Here is a 19,217-nt window from a genome sequence, read left to right on the forward strand (position 1 = left end):
TGCTCTTCTTTCATTATAAAACCCAGACTGGATTCTGTATTCTAGGAAAAGTTTGGCCAACTCAACATAGAAAGATCATCTAATGATCCCTACAGTCAGAACTTATACCTCCAGGACCACACTAGCTTTTTAAACCACAGCATGAAGATAGCTGGTGGTCATTCTGTTGTCTTATCTTCATACCAAACTTGTATGTAGCTATTCTGTCTTTCCCAAGAAACCTCCTTCACCAAATATCTCTTTAATGGACTATGCATAAATGGTTATAACTGATTGTTCAATGAACATGTAGAACCCATTTTTTAAAAACTAAAAAATACATGGTTAAAAAAAAAAGGAGAGGGAGGTATACACCAAAAAGTTTTCTCCCAGCACCTGTTCAAGCCATGCAGTAACCCCCTTGGGCGTCCAACCCCCTTTTCTGTTCCTTGTTCATGGTAAGAGCCCAAGTATGTAAAAAGAAGTACATATAATACATTTTTAATACAATTGGCAGCATGTTTTAACTTTGCTCTGATTTTTTTTTTAACTTTAATACACTTTGGGAATCTTTTCACTTTGATATATACAGATATCTCTCATTGTATTTTATGGCTGCCTAGTAGCCTTCTGAATGGCTGTACCATAATGTATTTGTTCCAAACCTTTCTGAATACCGATGCCATTCTCCACATAGCCTTTACCAGCCGAAGACCGTGGAGGACTCAGTATCACCTTCCTCTTCACTGCACAACTGTTTGCAGCGTGCTTAGTATGAGCACAGCACTGTGCTTGGTGCCATAGGGAGTGCGAGGAGCAATGGGTTTTGCAGCCTCTGTTCTCTAGGACACAACAGCCTCATCAGAGAGAAAAGGCATGGGGGCAAGGAGAGCCTGATTGCCAAATCTACTTCCTCACAATTTTCCCTGGCTTTCTTGCACATCAAACACTCTTTCTAACACATGGTACACATGGATGTGTGTATAATTTCCGCTTATCAGATGTGTGTGTAATTGTGTGCCTGATCTGTCTTATACTGGGAGCTGCCAAAGCAGGGATCTCAAACTCAAATGCCTACAGGAGCCAGGAAAGTGACCTAAATGAGTCAAGTGAGCCAATCTGGAAGGCACAAGCTCTGTTTAAAGGGAGCAGCCAACTGCTACTCTGCTCCAGGAGATTATTTCCTTCTAAGTCGCCAGATATGATTGATTAAAAGGTATATGAGATCTTTCTGTATTATTTCTTACAATGCATCTGTATTATTTCTCACATATGCATCTACTATTATCTCAAAATAAAAAGTTTATTTTAAAGAAAAGCCAGAAACCTAGATCGTTGTGTGAAATTACCTGATTTAGAAATACAGGCAAAATTTTAGCAGTGTGCAGGCCCAGCCAAACTTGTCTGAGAGCTGGATATAGCCCTGGGTCCACCATTTTGCTACCTATGCACAGCTGGAACATTACAACTTGATTTGTAGAAAGCTCGAGGCAGCTCAATCCATGGATTTGCTCAAAAAAGTATTTCTTGTTACTGTGAGTTTCCATTGCTTTTAACAGTGGCCATCCTCACTTACTTTTTGAGTTTTCCTCTCATTCCAGGTCCTTGGATGTGGCTGTCTTGCCCAAGCTGTCCTCAGTCGAGGACTTTTTGGAGGAATTGTCACTATTAATGTTGGATTTGCAATGGCAGTTGTAATGGCCATTTATGTGGCTGGAGGTATCTCTGGTAAGAAATAATAATAGCTACTATTAACTCAACCATTCCAATGTGCTAGCACAAATGCTAGGAGCTTTACATACCTTAATTTATTTAGATCTCAACAATCCTTGCAAGAACATGTACTTGATCCCATTTTTATAGATGATAAAATTAAGATGGCCAACAAATAGTAAGTGACTTGTGCAAAGGCAACATTTAGCAAAAGACAGAGATAGGGTTAGAGCTCACAACTAATTCATTCGTAAGTCTGGGCGCTGCAGCATATTCTTCATCAGTCAGTGTGATCTTTTACTTGCTCTACCCCACACTTGGAAGCCATTTCCCAGATGCCCTATGAATAGCTCAGTGATGGTCACTCCAATAGAAGTGAGTCCTTGGACCTTTATCCGCAGCAATCAGAGAGAGTCTAGGGATCTTGCAAAATAAACGGTGCTTTTGTAGAAGTGCAGATCTGACTTAGAAGATCTTAGTCTAATTCTGCTTTGAGGGGTGGGCTGATTAAGAGCCATTTGCAAGGTTCTGAGAAGCAAAATGAAATGGTGAGATTTAATACAGTCTGGGAACTTAGACAGGGGCCATGGAAATGATCCAGTCACCACGGGCATTCTGAATCTTTCAGCAGCCTGCGTGGGTACTCAAGACACTGAGGCGAGACTGCTGGTGATAAGGGAGAAAGGGAACAGAGCAACCACTGCATGCTGGGCACTGTGCTGGGTGCCAGACATCTGCTTCTCCCTTGTCCTCTACAGCAGCACCCTGAGACAGCTACTACTGTCTCCATTCTTCAGAGAAAACTAGGGCTGAGAGGGATTCAGTACATTGCTGGAAGTCCTGCAGCTGGTAAAGAGACAGAGCAAAGATGTGACCCAGGTCTACCTGACAGCAAAGCTATGTCCCCATTCTTACACAACATTCCCAGTGCTCTACTGTGGGAGGGATATTCCAGTCAGGGCCTTTGGGCAGAATGACCCTGACAGAGGATCCTGGAGTTCAGCTGGCTGGCCTGGTAACAGATGCTGCCATTGGGGTGCTAAAGAATGACTGCTGAGACTCCCTGAGAGCCTTCTTGGACTGGCCACCTGGAATGGTCATTTATTGGCTGGCACCCTTTCCATATCACAGCCATACTCAGATCCTGGGATGGTCTGAGTTACAGATTCCTGTATATGTGATTTGCTTGGCATGAGCGATGTCTCTACTCAAGCTCTTGTTGAGCTTTTGCTGTGATCTCAGCACTGTACTGCCTGTCTCCAGGCAAACTCCAGGTGAGGCTCAAGAATAACCAGGGGACTTCCCTGAATGTGCCAAGACTTCATTAGACTGTGGGCTTTGAAACCAGACACAAGCACACTCTTGGCATAAAACAAGCATGCAGGATGCTCTACAGCTGCCCCCTACGAACTCCCACTCCTTCACATACGTGTGTATACTACAGACCATGCAGTACAGATGTGGGCATAATTTCAGCAATTTTGTAGGTGGAGACATAGTTTTGAAGTATTCTGCCTGCATGACACCCTGAACAGAGCATCATCAAGTAGTTAATTTAGGATTAATTGGCTCCCAGGCCCTACCGATGTAGTTAATACCCTTCACCACCACAATGGCTCATATCTGTTTGTGGCCATCAATGTATCTGGAGACTTTGGCAGTCACCACAGGAGGAAAACAGGTCAGGGATCAGCAGGAAGGAGAAGAGGGAGTGAGGGGATGGCTCCTGCACTGGGGCTAAGCCCCTGTGGTTAGAAAGGTAAAAGCCAGAGCTGATGGGATTGTTTTCACTAGAGGCTGTGTTTCCAGGTGAGGGTCAGAACCTGATCAAGTTATTTATGAGAAACTGTGAGATCTCAAAATACAAATACAGTAGTGTCTGAGCCTGGCTGGTAAAAGATAGCAGTGGGTGGGAAGGGAGTCCCTTTCACTCCATCTCTGCTTGGAACCTAGCACAGTTCAGGCTCCCTGAGGCTCCATGTTGGCTTTGGGAACATACAGAGCCAACACACAACCCACAATGACATCCGCACAGATGATAGCATCAGTATTGGCTTCAGTGGCTGCAGAAATAGGAGAAGAAGATTGTGTGTGGGAGGTGACACAGCTAATGGTGGCTGCAGCCAGTGTACTGGTTTATGGGCACATGTGAGTCCCTCTCTGAGGATTCCAAAAATAACAAGTGTATACAGAACATAAATATAAATGAGATTAGCTGACATTTGGCTTTTACATATAAAACATCACATTACTATAAAGAAGTTACAGCATCTTGCTCCTTTGTGAATGTGCCAATCAAATCCAGTCAATCAGAACTCACAACACCCTAACTAGGCAGCATCCTGCACAGTTTTTAGGCTGCCTAATCATAGTTGTTTTTGATGTAGCATATTATAAGTAAAATAAATATATTGAAAAAGCAAAAGAGCCTTGCTTAATGACAAATAAAATATCTTTATCACAGCATTGTCTATGGGTAATGGGGAGGAAAGGATTTGCCTAGAACAGAACCTTGAAACAGTTCACTCTGTTCACCTTAGACTTTCATCTTGCACCTTCGTGGCTCCAGCTGCACCCCCGGGCTCTTTATGTGAATAATCTGATCATCACAATGACCTTGGCAGAGCCAGTATTGGAGTGCAGGACTCTCTGACTCTAGTACTCATGTTCTTTCTACTACACTGCTCTGCCTTGTCCTTGTAGTAAGCTAGGGGTGACCACTCATCTCTGCAGGGAGAAATTTCTAGTAGCCACTTGGCCCCCAGCATGAGTCAGTGTGCACCTTTCTGATCCTTTCTGCCACCTCTCGGACCCTTTTCCTCACTCCTTTGCAAAGCACCCTCTCAGGCACACCCTCTCTGATCCCCAAACGATTGAATTCTCTGTAAATCTCTGTAGTCTAAGCTGTCTAAATAAGGTGTCTGATTATTTAATTCTTCACCTTTCATATCTTGAATACCTATTAAGTGCCTTGCATTGTGTGAGGTCCAAGGTGAATAATTGTTTTCAGTTTCAGGGTGCTTGGGAGGGGCTAAAAACATAAACCTACCTATGGGGAATTTTATTTTGGAAGAGGAGCTCGTTAAACAAAGAAATCTCCCATTGGTGGACTCATCTGAGGGCAGGTACTTGATTGGAGGTGTTTTCACAATGGATGCCTCCAGGCCAGCTGGGTGGCAGCTACTGAAACCTCTGGGAGAAGAACAGGGCAGGCTTCAGGAACTTCCCACTGCACCATGTGACCCCCTCCTAGCCCGTGTTTCCTGCCTTACTGGGAAGCTGTCCTCCTGTTAGCCTCCATAATTGTGGCTCTCTTGGATTTAAAAGTAAAACACAACAGTTGGAGTGTTTGTAAGGCTTTGGGAAATCATTTGTGTTTCGACATGTTGGCATTTTCTTGCTCATCTTAGCCCCTGAGAGGCAAGGACAAGTGAAGAAAAGAACCTTGTCGTTTAGCCAGCAGTCGGAACCCCCAGCCCTGCAAGCCCACTTTGGCTTCGTAACTCAGGAAAAGCAGAGCTTTCTCCACAGGGGGAGGGCTTCTGGAAACAAGCTCAGCTATCAGTTCTGTAGCAGGCCATGTGGTGCAGGGTCATTATCATCATCATCACCACCAGCGTCATCATCTCTCTTGTTTCCAAGTGTGTCTACAACCTGAAAGCCCACATTTCAATATGATCACATTGACAGGGACTCTGATTCTTCCTCCACACAAATGTCATCTGTATTCCTCAAATGAACATCCTTCTTCCACAGGAAGTGAGCTTATATGCTCAACAATGATTTTTTAATTTTTTAATTTTTATTTTTCTGCCCACTAAGGCAGAGAAGACTTTATAAACATAGTGAAGAATATCTGAAAGTGGTATAACCTGGATTTGGTCATGTGGCCTTAAGAAAGTTCCTTTAGTTTTGTGCCTCAGTTTCCTCGCCTGTTAACTGGAATAGTACCCATCTCACTGGGTTCTTAAGAGGATCAAATGCACATAATAACCCTATGATAGTGTCTGGCAAGTGTTCAGTAAATGTTGTTGTTGCTAGCAAAGCCAGCTGGGGATGTTAGTGACCTACCACAGAACAAACCCTCTACCTGCCTTGGTGGCTAGAGAATCCAGGAGGCTGATTTCTCTAGCTTTGGTTCAAGTTGAGGTGAAAGAAATGTTGCTACTATGTGTGAGAGAAATATATTGTTTATGCAGAGGAACTGAGGAGAATCCACTCAAACGCTATAATCACCTTCATAAACTAAGCTCTTTATCTCAGGGAGAGGCACAGTCCCTCAACCAAGGGTCATTTCCCCTTAAAGAGACATCTCTTTCCAGTCCTAAGGTTGTTTTGAAACTCTTTGGGCATGGACTGAGGAATTGCCAGATATAGATTTAAACTTTATACACACTTTGTATAAGTATATTGACTTTTTTAAAAACTGAAGTTAACAGTTTATATCAATCTATTTGGGGTTATTGCTTTATAGACAGATAAAACCCCATAAAAAATGAGCCACTTAGGGGCCGGCCCGGTGGCGCACTGGATAGTGCGCCGCTTGGGAAGCGCGGCAGCCCTCCCGTCCGAGGGTTCGGATCCCACGTACAGACCGGCTCCCGCTCACTGGCTGAGCGAGGCGCGGGAGCAACGCCGAGGCTTGCGATCCCGTCAGCGGTCCCCGGTCCGGTACGGGGGCAACACTGAGGGTTGCGATCCGTTGCCGGACACGGAAAAAAGACAAAAAGACAAAAAAAAAAAAAAATGAGCCACTTAGGGGCCGGCCCGGTGGCGCACTGGATAGTGCGCCGCTTGGGAAGCGCGGCAGCCCTCCCGTCCGAGGGTTCGGATCCCACGTACAGACCGGCTCCCGCTCACTGGCTGAGCGAGGCGCGGGAGCAACGCCGAGGCTTGCGATCCCGTCAGCGGTCCCCGGTCCGGTACGGGGGCAACACTGAGGGTTGCGATCCGTTGCCGGACACGGAAAAAAGACAAAAAGACAAAAAAAAAAAAAAAAAAATGAGCCACTTGAATACAAGTTTCTTTCTAGATCTGACTCCCTCCCCATAAAGATGAATATTCTAAACAGTACCTTACGATGCCATGGGGATGATTAGTACCCCCTTCTCCCCTCCCCCCCATATAGTTCTCCTCACATTAGTTCTCTACCTAGAAGACTGAGTTCTGTACAAGGTCTGTAGATAACATTTTCTTTACAATAATCCTCCTTCTTGGCCTACCCTCTGCCATCCCTAAACATCATCATCTTCTCTTCCTGGCAGGTGGCCACATCAACCCAGCTGTGACATTTGCAATGTGTCTTTATGGACGGATGAAATGGTTCAAATTGCCATTTTATGTGGGAGCCCAGTTCTTGGGAGCCTTTCTGGGGGCTGCAGCCCTCTTTGGCATTTACTATGGTGAGTCGGGCCCCTGAGACCAAAGGTTATGGACAGCTGAGCATAACCCGAAAGTCAGAATTACTTGGTAGGAAAAGGTGAGATAAAATGAGAACAGGAAGCATTCTAAGACAGTTGACAGAAGGTTAGTTCTAAGTCTAAGATACTGAGGCCAACATTCTCATTAGAGCAAATTCATGAAGCCACTTAATGAAAATGGTCACACGTGAGCTGCGGGGAAGAACTTCAGGAGGCCTGTCTTGAGGCCTAACCAGCACTACAACGTGAACGTGCACAGAAGGAGCAAGAGGCCAGTGGTTTCTCCACTGCTTTTTTCTGGGTTGGCTGAGAAAGGAGGTGTCGACTGGTGGCAAAGGGTATGACCGGTAAGTATGCAGAGAAGGAATCTGGGAAAATGTTTTTGAAGGAAGGAGCATAGCAGAGAAATGGGCTGGGTGGGGGCCTCATCCCCCTTCTAGTAAACAACCAGGGCTTCCATTCTGCAACAGTCCTTGAAAAATCACAGTGCTGGCAATCGAGGACACAGGCTTTAGTTTTTGGCTGTGTCAGTAAGTAGCTATGTGACTTAAATAAGTCATCTGACTTGATTGGACTCAATTTTCTTCTCTGGAAAATGAGGGAACTGAACTTGATGATTCTCAAGTCATCTAGTTCAAAGCAAAAAATCATGGGGTTCCATGAAATCACGTGTTAGAGCCGTTCCTTTTGTCTTAACCAAGGCAAGTCCCAATACATTATGACTATCAAACTGAAGACCTCAGGAACTAGGATTTATGAACCAACCCTTAGAGAAACAGGTTGTGGAAAAGGGCCTCTCCTTAGACACTCCATAGAGTGTCTCTCTGAAAATTAGAGTCTGAGAGGACTAAAGAGGAAATCAAGACCAGACCAGGAATTCAAAGAGCCAGCCTTTGTGGCAAAAGAGGCTTGGGGTGGGTGCTGGCTGCATTGGTGGCTGCCATCCCCCTAGCTCTAAGAGGGTCTTTACTATACTGTGACACCCTCAAATTCTGGAGTGATGTTAGGAGAACCCTTTGAGGATTATAAATTACTGAGAACCCTCTGGAGATGATAAATTCTGCCTACAGCAGGTCCAAGCCTCACTTTGGCTTTAGGTTGACGTAGAAAATTCCAAGAATTTTCCCAAAAGAAGATTGGTTCCAAGGTCCCCAGTGGCTAAAAATTTGGTTCTAGTTTGGAGTGGGCCATCCAAGGCAGCTAAGGGCTTTCAACCTTTGACCCGCCATCCTGGGATTTCCCTGGGCATCTCTAAAACTACCACACTGTGAAGGCAGGAGAGACAAATGATACGGATATGCCAAGCTCGACCTGAGTGTTTGACTGCGGTTGTTTAGCATAAGGCCTGGCATGGGCCTCCTTCATCCCTTCCCAGAGAACACTAATGTGCCAGAGCTTTGTCTTCCATAGATGGGCTTATGCACTTTACTGGTGGAAAATTGCTCATCGAGGGAGAAAATGCAACAGCACACATTTTTGCAACATACCCAGCTCCATATCTTTCTCTGATGAATGCATTTGCTGACCAAGTAAGTATAGACTCAACAAAGACCTAATTTGGGGGAAAGGACATTACCTAGTAAGGGGAATGCATTGGCGTATTATAGGCTTATCAGAAGGGAAAGGTCGTGTTTCCAAAGTCAGAAATCACTGGGCATAACCCAAGCTTTCTTGACAATTTTTTGCCTTTTTGGAAGTTGATACCACTAGAAGAGTTTCCTGCTTTCTCTTTAATACATACATTTGTTTCACATCAGTTTAGGTCCAAAAAAGAGTGGATGACTGGACATTTCATCCCCTGTAGAGGAAAATGGAGTTCACTTTACTATTGTCATCACTTTTGTGCAAATGGTCTAAGTGTGGATGCCACAAGAGAACACATTTATATCACAATTCAAGGAGGTAGTTGAGGGCTGGCCCGGTGGCGCACTGCTACAGTGCGCCGCTTGGGAGCGCGGTGGCGCTCCTGCCGAGGGTTCGGATCCCACATACAGACCGGTTCCCGCTCACTGGCTGAGCGAGGTGCGGGCGCAACACCGAGGGTTGCAATCCCGTTGCCGGTCCGGTACGGGCGCGACACTGAGGGCTGCGATCCGTTGCCGGACATGAAAAAAAGACAAAAAGGGAAAAAAAAAAAAAAAGGGGGTAGTTGAGGGCTGGCCCGGTGGCGCACTGCTACAGTGCGCCGCTTGGGAGCGCGGTGGCGCTCCTGCCGAGGGTTCGGATCCCACATACAGACCGGTTCCCGCTCACTGGCTGAGCGAGGTGCGGGCGCAACACCGAGGGTTGCAATCCCGTTGCCGGTCCGGTACGGGCGCGTCACTGAGGGTTGCGATCCGTTGCCGGACATGAAAAAAAGACAAAAAGGGAAAAAAAAAAAAAAAAAGGAGGTAGTTGAGCCCCAGGTACTATGGATCCTACCTGTCTCAACATGTGCAAAGGTTTATCCAAATTCTCAAGGTAGCTGAAAGTGTCTCTGTCTTACTGACATTTAAACAAGCTGCTGGTACCCAAGCATCTGTGGTGTAGCCAACAGCACAACTGTTTTGGTCAGTTTGTGGCAAGATCAGCATTGTCAACCCAACAGACTCTTCCTCCCTCACTGTGTCTCAAGAAGGCTGTTGGTCATCTTGGGCAGGGTAGTGGAAGGAAGGAAGGAAGGAAGGAAAGAAGGAAGGAAGGAAGGAAGGAAGGAAGGAAGGAAGTCTGCTTATGAACTGTATGCTCTTGGGCAAGTGTCTTTACCTCTTTCTACCCAAGTTTCTTCAACTATAAACTGAGAATAATAATAGGACCCACTTCACAAAGTTACTATGAAGTTTTAATGAGATAAAGCATATGAAGTAACTGACAGTAAGTTTTCAGTGAATAATAGCTATCATTTAGCTGTTAAAGTAAAATAGTAGTTTAGAAAGTTCAGAAAATAGAAAGTAGGGAAAACGCCAGCTATAACCTGCCACTGCAGAAAACCTCTTATCATTTTTATATATTCTCTTACAATTTTTCTTTTGTGTGTGCTTTTAAAAATAAAACATAATTCACATACAATCTTTTTTTTTGCTTAATGTCATAAGCATTTTTTAATGTTATCATATAGCTTTTATATTTATAGATTTTGATAGCTATATAGTAGACTACAAAACAGATATTGCATAACACAGTTAGCTCTTTCCTTATTGATATGTACTTAGGTGGCTTCCAGTTTTTCAGTACTATAAATAATTCTTAGTGAACATATTTGTTTCATGAAATTTTCCATGTTTTATATTATTTCTATGATATAATTCTCAAATATCCAACAGCTTCAAATTGCATAAATAAATTTATATGTTGAAATGCATATTGCTAAGTTATTGCTGGATTTTCTTTCAAAGTGTGTCACATATTTAGTTCTACTAGAAAAACCTTAAAGAACTGATATTCTTTCCCTAACATTTGACATTGTTTGCATTTCTTTTATGACAAACCAGTTTTCCTCACTTGTTCTCTGATTCTATTTTTCTTTTATGAATTTTCTGTTCATTCTCCTTGCACATTTACATGTTGGTGTCTCATGTTGTTTTTCTCACCAGTTTGAACAAGCCCTTAGTTCGTTTTTCCAGCCTGCAGTCTGCCTCTCTATTCAGCTGGGTAGTAGCTCAGCAGGACAGCATGGCTGTTAAGATAACAGTCTCTAGAGCCAAACTCTTTGGGTCTAAACCTGGCTGCCATTACTAAGTATGCGACCTTGGCAGGAAACTAATCTGTAAGTGAGAATTATATTAGTATCTACTTCTAGGAGTGCTGTGAAAAGAAGAACAACATACTCATCCAGTATATATTACTTATTTCTAGGTTTATTTTTAATATGAAGGGGTGAATTTTGAGGTGGGCAAGTGAGCAGAATACAGACTAAACTCCTTGTGTATTTTCTCCCTCTCCAGGTGGTGTCCACCACGTTTCTCATCTTGGTTGTCTTTGCCATTTTTGACTCCAGAAACTTGGGAGTCCCCAAAGGCCTGGAGCCCATTGCCGTTGGCCTCCTGGTTTTTGTCCTTTCTTCCTCTTTGGGACTGAACAGTGGCTGTGCCATGAACCCAGCTCGAGACCTGAGTCCCAGACTTTTCACTGCTTTGGCAGGATGGGGGTTTAAGGTCTTCACGTAAGTAACAATGGTACGGAGTAGAAAGAAAGATTCAGGCTGCACCTTATCAGGGAGGGTTGTGCTCTGACTTGCAGATCCAGGAGGACTCAGATGAGAGAGCCCATGCTAATTATGACTCTGGTCATAACTGTGGGACATTTCATTGCTGTTTTGTGGCATGATGTGAGTGCGTGTGTGTGTGTGTGTGTGTGTGTGTATGACAGAGAGACAGAGAGAAAGAGATAGGCAGGCTCTAGGTAAACTCAGTAGAGATAGGCCTGTCCCATATAATCATAATAATCCCTCAATTAGTATAAGGTTTTAAGTGAACATTTTGATTGTCCAACTTGACTACAGATTCACTTTGTGACAAAATTGGGATGAGAATTTACATCTTCTGATACTACTACAGGGCTCTTTCTTGCGAACCGTGCTCCCTACACTTCATTCATTCAACAGATCTTTATTGAACACTACTCTGTTGTCACTGTGCTTGGCAAGGAAATTCCAAAATCAGCAAAGACACTGCCTTGAGCAATATAATGAGTGCTCTGACAACCCCTAAAAGAGCTGAGGGGACACAAATGACTCTGCCAGGGAAGTTGGGAAAGGCATGACTGAAGTGAGAGCTGAGTTTGGTCTCGAGATATGAAAATTAAGAAATTCCTGACAGGACAGACATAAAATAGAGCCCGTGCCCAGGAAATGGCAAGACCCCATGCTTTCTACTTCAGAATGTGCTGAGGAAATATGCCAACTGTTGGTGCCAATCTCCTGGGACAGATTTTGCCCATTAATTCCTTCCCACTTTCTCCCCATAGATGCCCACCCCCATCCATGACAGCTCTCTAGGGGAAAGGAACTCACCTTGGGTCATCAGGAAACAGGACTCTAACAGGAGAAAGGGAAGTAGGGAAAACACATGTGAACTAATTCTACTTTAGCGTTTGCTATGAGAACAAAGGAGTTGACTGTTCCTAAATGCTGACCTGTACATATAGTCATATGCACATCATGGCTTTATTTAAATAAAAGTTTGGGTTGCTTTTTACTAGTGTGAAAAACAAGCAGTTAAAATAACTGATACCATTCAGATTGCCACCACAGATGTCATTCAGGGCCTCTAGAATGTAAGCGTCATGAGGACCTGGACAGCTTTTTCCGTGCTGTATCTACAGTGCCTAGAATAGGGCCTGGCACATAGAAAGGTTCAATAAAAAATTATTGAATAGAAGAATGAACAAATGCTATGTGTCAGACATCTCCTAGGAGTTGAAGGATACAAGGAGAATCAAGCAACATTCCCCATCCTCAAGAAATTGACAAGAAAATGAATTTTCTAGAACAGTGGTTCTCAAAAAGAGGTGGGTGAGTTTACCCCAGGGACATTTGGCAATGCCTAGAGACATTTGGCATTGCTTGGAGGAATTGCTACTAGCATCTAGAGTGGCCAGGGATGCTGCTAAGCGTCCAACAATGCACAGGACAGACCCCACAACAAAGAATTATATGGTCCAAAATGTTAATAGTGTTGCAGTTGAGAAACTCTGTTCTAAAACATGAAAAAATTGAACAAAACATCCCCAACTGGGAAGGATCCCCTGTACTCTTCCAATGGAGCATCAAAAACATATTTCCTAAATATCTCCTTATTCTTGGAGTATGGAATTAGTTCATGAGTTTCCTTCAATCCCACCTTCCAGAGCCTAGTTCTAGGAGACTACCATCCCCCACCCCTGTCACCTCTGTTAGCTTCACATGGACCTCTCAAACAAAGCCACCCCAAGGCCTCCCTCTGAGTTCTCCTTCCTGGTGCATCCAAAGCTGTAAGAGTCATGGTGGTTCAAAAACAGGTACAGATCTTACTTGGTCTCTCTTTACCTTTTTAAGTGTATGGTAGGCGAATGCTGTGGGAGAGTGCTGGACTCACCTAATTCCACCTTCTGAGCGCCATGTCCCTAATTAGTGTCAGGGTCTTTTCCCTTCATGCATCCATCTGTGCATTCATGCAGCTACCTGATCTCTTACTCAAGGCCCTATGCTAGCGATGGTAAGACCCAGGTGCTGTTCTTCACTTTTGTTTATATTCTGCTTAAGAGCTTATAGCATAGGCTCTTACACAAAGTTGAAGCTGTCAAGTGCCATTAAGGAGATTTGACTAATTTGACTCTAGGATTTGAGAGAAGGTTTACAGCTCCAAATTTAGGAACTGTGGGGGTGGAAATGGGAGCACTTTGTAGTATTTGGACATGCCTGAATGGTTGACAGAAAGGATATCTCAGACAGAGAGGACTATGTACTCCAAGACAGAATGTTAAAATAACAAATGATCTAGTCTAGCTGGAAGGTTGGAAAGGGCAATTGTCAGACCACAGAAGACCCAGATGCCCAGAATGAGATTCTGGATTTTTCTGCTCCCTATTCTGTTGTTTATAAGGAGCAGGATGGGATTTGGGGCAGAAGTTTGGCATGTTTAAAACATCAATTTAGAAAAATTAATTTGGTATCACCATGTAAGATGGATTGAAAAGACAGAGAGTAGAAGAGTAGAAACGTGTTAGGATAGAGCTAGGTCGGCTGGTAATTCTCAACCAAAAAGTCTTCAAAAAAAACCTTTGAGGGATAACAGGCCTCCAAATTATCCTTAGAGTGTCCCATCCCTTCAGAGTTGTGTATCCAAGGTAAACATCTCAGTACATATCCTACCTGGGCCTACACCCAGGGTCTCAGGTAAAACCAAGACTGCCTTATCTTAGCTCCTCGCTTGTCCCTGAATGGCAAGCAGTGGAGGACGGCAGGGAGAGTGCGGTCCCAGAGGCTCTGACAAGGGCAGGAGCCAACAGACGGGCCGACTCTTGCTTTTTCTTTAGCTATTAGGATGTTTCTCATCAATGTTTTCTCTGCTAATTTACATTAGAATGTTAGTGACTTAATGGGTGAAAGTCCTCTAGAGTATTATTAATTTTTACAAATAGTTTACCCAAAGTAATGAATCCCTTAAGATGGTCTTTTAGACAATTGACATACACATGTTCCTGGCATCCCCAAAATCATAGTGTAAAAATAATCACTACCCTGTGTGCCTGAAAGACCAGGCCGGGCCGGTAACCACTTCTGAGCTCTTCCATTTATGATTTGTGACCATGGCACAATGTGTCCAGCCTGGTAGAAGTAAGAGGGTCCAGCCAGTGAAAGGAAGACACGTACCCTGGCAGATATCTTGGACCTTAATCTGCAACTAAATGACAGGGCTTTCTTTTTTTGTCATAAAAGGAAAATCATGGACTAAATAAGGCAGGTTATACTCGCTTCATGTGCTGACCTCCAGAGAAGGCTCCCGGTTCTTTACAGCCAGATGGGAGAAGCAGCCACCCTCCACGTGCCTCTCCTAGAAAAATCCATCTGGATTTGGGGGTGTGGGAAAGGGAGCTATGAAAGCACCAGTGTAGGGTCCTCTCTTTCATGCAGTAAGAGTGACATCTGGTGGCTGTGCTCAGCCTCAGAGCTCTTCTGTCAAGCCTGCATTGGTGATCAAAGACTTCTAGGAGTACAGTACTTAGATGCTGCATGTGGAAGGGACCATGCACACAGGACTGCAGCTCAGAGCAGGGGTGACTTGCACAAAGACCTTCTAGACAGTCCTGATTTCTAATTCCATTAGAACTAGGTCTCATGGGATCTAGGACAGGGCTCTTGTTTTCTGCTTATTTCCTGTATTATCTTTTCTAATCAAAATTTAATATAAACAAAAGGCCACAGGGAACATATGTGTAGTTATTAAGCATAACAATGAAAAGAACAGCTATAAATCCTTCTGGGATCCTCCCAGGACATTGTGAAATCCTCATACACATCTGCGTGCTCCTCCTGTTTCTCCTGCCTCTCCCATATTATCCCGAACTCTTATGTGTATTATTCCCCCACTTTTAAAAAATAGTTTTATCTCTAATGTGTATATTCTTAAACAATATTCTCTATAGATTTGTTGGCTTCTGAGCATTCGTGGTCCCGCGTAGTTATTTAAATGGATTTCCTCTCTCTAAAAAACAATGCTGACAATTCACAAAGATACCTGTTTCCCCCAGAACTATACCATTACTATAATCTACTGACATTGAAGATTTCTGGAAGAGAGAGAGAATCATGGCACAAAATCCTTCTCAGGAGTAACTTTGAACTATAACCTAAAATGTAAGCACTGATTTAAATTACGTTTAGCAGGTAATTCACATACCTACCTTAGATTTAACAACCTTGTATTAACAACATTTCTTTATTGTTTATTTTGATTGCCTTTATTGACTAATGATGCCCAGGAATCCTTCCATAATCTGAGCCTCTCCTTTCCATTCATAATCCCCAGGCCTCATTATTTCATAATGAGGGAAAGGCAATTCCTGCATAATTAACATGAACTTTCCCAGAAACCCCAGTGTTGACCATGAGCTCAGGGACTATATTTTCTAAAAGGAAAATAAATGGAACATAACCTCTCACAAGTATTAATGGGACTATGGAATAGATCATCTGAATTCAGGTATATTGGAAAATCTAGGGTGATGGTTGCCATGCTACCCTGAGTCCCCTTATACTTAGCTCTTGCTGAGTTAAAAGGGAGCTGTGTGCATGAGAAAGACTAGCTAGTTAGTGCATAACTAGACAGTAACACTAGGAGGAAGGCCAAGAAATGTATCACTGATTTCTTGTTTGATTTCAGAGCTGGAAATAACTTCTGGTGGATTCCTGTAGTGGGCCCTTTGGTTGGTGCTGCCATTGGAGGCTTCATCTATATTCTTGTCATTGAAATCCACCACCCGGGCCCTGACCCAGACTTCAAGGCAGAACCATCAGAGGACAAACCAGAGAAACATGAACTTAGTGTTGTAATGTAGTGGCATGCTCAGTTCTGTGTTCTCAACTGGCTGAGCGGGTATTCTCTTCAAGAAAGATGACATACAGGTGTATGTAAGACTGGGGTGGAATCCACCCAGTTTTCTCTGCTACCCACGTGGGACACCTTATTGGAAACACATCCCAGTGAAGGTTTGGAAACACTGACCTCTTCTCTACCAGTTTCTTCACAGAATAGAACTGACTGTCCCCTGAAACAGCCTTATTTCCTGCCTTGTTTATTTCATCCTTGATGGGAATCCTTATTACTAGGTGAGACCTAACAACTTGGAATCTTGGCAATGGCCTTATTTGAATGCTCTTGGCTGCGTTATCTGTGTGAAATACTCATAGTGTTACCAAAAGTATCCTCTTCAATATCTACCAAGATTACATTCTGAGTGTCAACCAAAACCTAAACTGAAAGATGAAACAGTGGTTTCAGTTACTGTATCCATGAATTAGGGAGCTGATGGGTTAACTCTCTCATTATGTTATGTTACCGCATTTATATAAATATTGATATTCTTTAAATCTAGGGATGTAGTAAGCAGTCGAATACAGTATGGAATCACAGGGGAAGGACATCGTGGCATTCAGAAACCTCAGGAGAAAAGATAAATTTAGGAAACCCAAAGGAACTTTTTAATGGAAACCATTTATCAGATTAATCTCTCACTCTTCTGCATTTTAGAGGGCACCAATTAATTTCCTGGTCTTCAGTATATAATAACCTAAAATACAATTGTAACCTCAGTCATGAAAAATACATCACTCTGTCTTTTTAGCACAAATGTATTTTCCTAATTGCCCATTTGAGGACAGACATTTGACAAGTTAAGTCAATGCCCGAACTCATCCATTATTCTATGCATGCCCTAGAAGCCAAAAATGAAAGCTGTTGGATCCTGGTCTAGAAAAATCTTCAAGGTGGAAGGTCCCTAGAAAGACTATATTCCCTTATTGGGCTTTGCAATTCACAAAGCACTTTCACACGCATTATCTAAATTAATCTTCATAATGACTGTCTGAAGCAAATACCGTGCTGCCCATTTTTCAGGTAAAGAAACAAAATCTTAGGAAAGTCAAATGTTTCCAAGGTTGCGTGGAAAGTTGACCATCATCTAATACACCTCTTCACCTTTCAGAAGATAAATAACTGCCTGAGAATCTTTGCCAACCTTTCTGGGCTGGCCAGAAAAAGTGGAATTGGCAGCTGCCAGAACATATATATGCCTCCTGGACATGATGCTCCTGGATCTTCAGATAGAAAGTCCACCATTGTCTGATTTTATTCCCACTATTTTGAAGCATTATCAAAGGAAAGAGGTAACAATTTGACAATAGCTTTCACCTGCTGACAAACATCATCAGAAGGCCTCTCTTCCTAAGCCACCCTTGGTCTTGCTAAGTCTTGATCTTCCTTCTCTGCCAACCTCAAACACATTCAGGGAATTTCCTCTTCCTTAGACTCTGCTTTGTGCATTTCTCTAATTGACGTTACTTTCCACGAAGGAGTCTCTGTGAGTTACAAGCACCAGGGGAAGTGTTCTACATCAAAAGATGCACCTTCAGTCAAACTGGTAAAAAGCCCAGCATTTCCAGAGGCATCCAGTTTCCTTACTGCTTTATGATAATAACAGCAACAAAAAAGTAAATGGGAAATGTCTCTGGTAGCCCACATTCTACAACCTATGGACACATGGAATTTTTTTCTTGTTCTGAACCTACCTGGATATTTCCTACTTGAAATAAAGTTGGTGGGTGGTTGTTGGGTTTTGTTTTTGTTTTTGTTTTTTCAGTTTTTATATGTTTTAAAACTGCTAAGCACACTTGGTTCAGAGGTTGTCTATCCTGTCTACAAATATGAATCTCCTGGGGAGCATCTAAAAAATACTAAAGCCCAGTTGGTCCTTTATAAATATCTCAGTTGATTCTACTATGCAGTAGCTTGGTTAAATCACATGAGTCTAGGGTTTCTTTGAGAACCAAGCCTAGTGGTGGCCAGGTAATTCCCAGCAGGATTCTCAGAGTCTTGAGGTCCTTGAGGATTAGAGCAGTGATTCTTAACAGCAGGCAACTTTGCCTCCTCCTCTCCCCTCTCCCTACTCCTCAAAGGAACAGTTAGCAATGTCTGGAGACATTTGTGGTTGTCATAGCTGGGGAGGGGATGCTAATGGCTAGAGACCAGGAATGTTGCCAAACATTCTGCAATAGAGGACAACTCCTTGCAACAAAAAGTTACTCGTGTTTGGCCCGAAATGTGAATAGTGCTGAGGCTAAAAGACCTTGGAGTTAAGGAAAGGTGAGACAAGGAGTAAAAGAAGACATTGAAAGCCTGTGCCCCAATTCAAGTTCAGCCAGGAACAGAGATGCCAAACACACCAGGAACAGACCCTGGGGGCAGGGTGGATTATAACTCTTATAGCAAGAGGCTACCCAAGATTTCAGTTTTCAGGATGGATTGTGTAATCTGTGATCCGTGCAGGGGGTCATTAAACACTACTTGATGATTCATGACTAGGATTATGAAGAAGAAATGTACACTTATGCAAGTCAGCCCCAGGAAGGTTTTGTTTTCTTTTTGTTTTAAATGGAAAAAATCCTCTTGTTTCAGATGCTCATACCCAAATCCCCTCCCCAGTTTACAACTGGGTTTGCCTTTGTCAGGTTCTTAGCCAAGAGAAGGTTTATAAGGTTGAATTATCTGTATCAGAAGTCAATTGGATAGAGCCAACTAACCTATTTATTAAATAGCTCTTTTAGGCGTTTGAATTGTAACATCCCCCCTCCTCCCACTTGTCAATCAAAAACTTGATAGGTGCATTTATCATAATGCCAAAAATAGAATTTCTCTATGAATCCTCAACCACTTAAGATCTCAGTGTATGTCAAAGTTGTAAGACTTTTCTTACCAGCAACAACCAGAGTCAATATTCAGCTGTTGAACAGAGTAAGCAGAGTAAAAATGTCGTATTTTAAAATCTGATCCTTGTTTCTTTTAAATTGCTACCACACACATGTCTTATTTTAAGGTATGTCAATGTTCATTAATATCATGGGAAAAGAATTACAACTTCCTGTTACAGAGA

The 19,217-nt window shown here is 43.1% G+C and overlaps 1 protein-coding gene across 1 annotated transcript in view; it reads left to right on the plus strand.

Annotated features, from left to right (window-relative positions):
* Positions 1-17,895, plus strand: part of AQP9 (aquaporin 9) — a 38,572-nt gene extending 20,677 nt beyond the window's left edge. Inside the window, exons 2-6 of the mRNA XM_008581196.1 lie at positions 1,581-1,707; positions 6,957-7,094; positions 8,523-8,641; positions 11,036-11,253; positions 15,953-17,895. Coding sequence (XP_008579418.1) covers positions 1,581-1,707; positions 6,957-7,094; positions 8,523-8,641; positions 11,036-11,253; positions 15,953-16,127 — 777 coding nt within the window. The 3' untranslated portion in view covers positions 16,128-17,895. The remainder of the gene's footprint in view (positions 1-1,580; positions 1,708-6,956; positions 7,095-8,522; positions 8,642-11,035; positions 11,254-15,952) is intronic.
* The last annotated feature ends 1,322 nt before the right edge of the window (positions 17,896-19,217 follow it).

Source organism: Galeopterus variegatus, unplaced genomic scaffold (genome assembly GCF_000696425.1).
Source record: "Galeopterus variegatus unplaced genomic scaffold, G_variegatus-3.0.2 Scaffold91, whole genome shotgun sequence".
Taxonomy (NCBI): domain Eukaryota; kingdom Metazoa; phylum Chordata; class Mammalia; order Dermoptera; family Cynocephalidae; genus Galeopterus; species Galeopterus variegatus.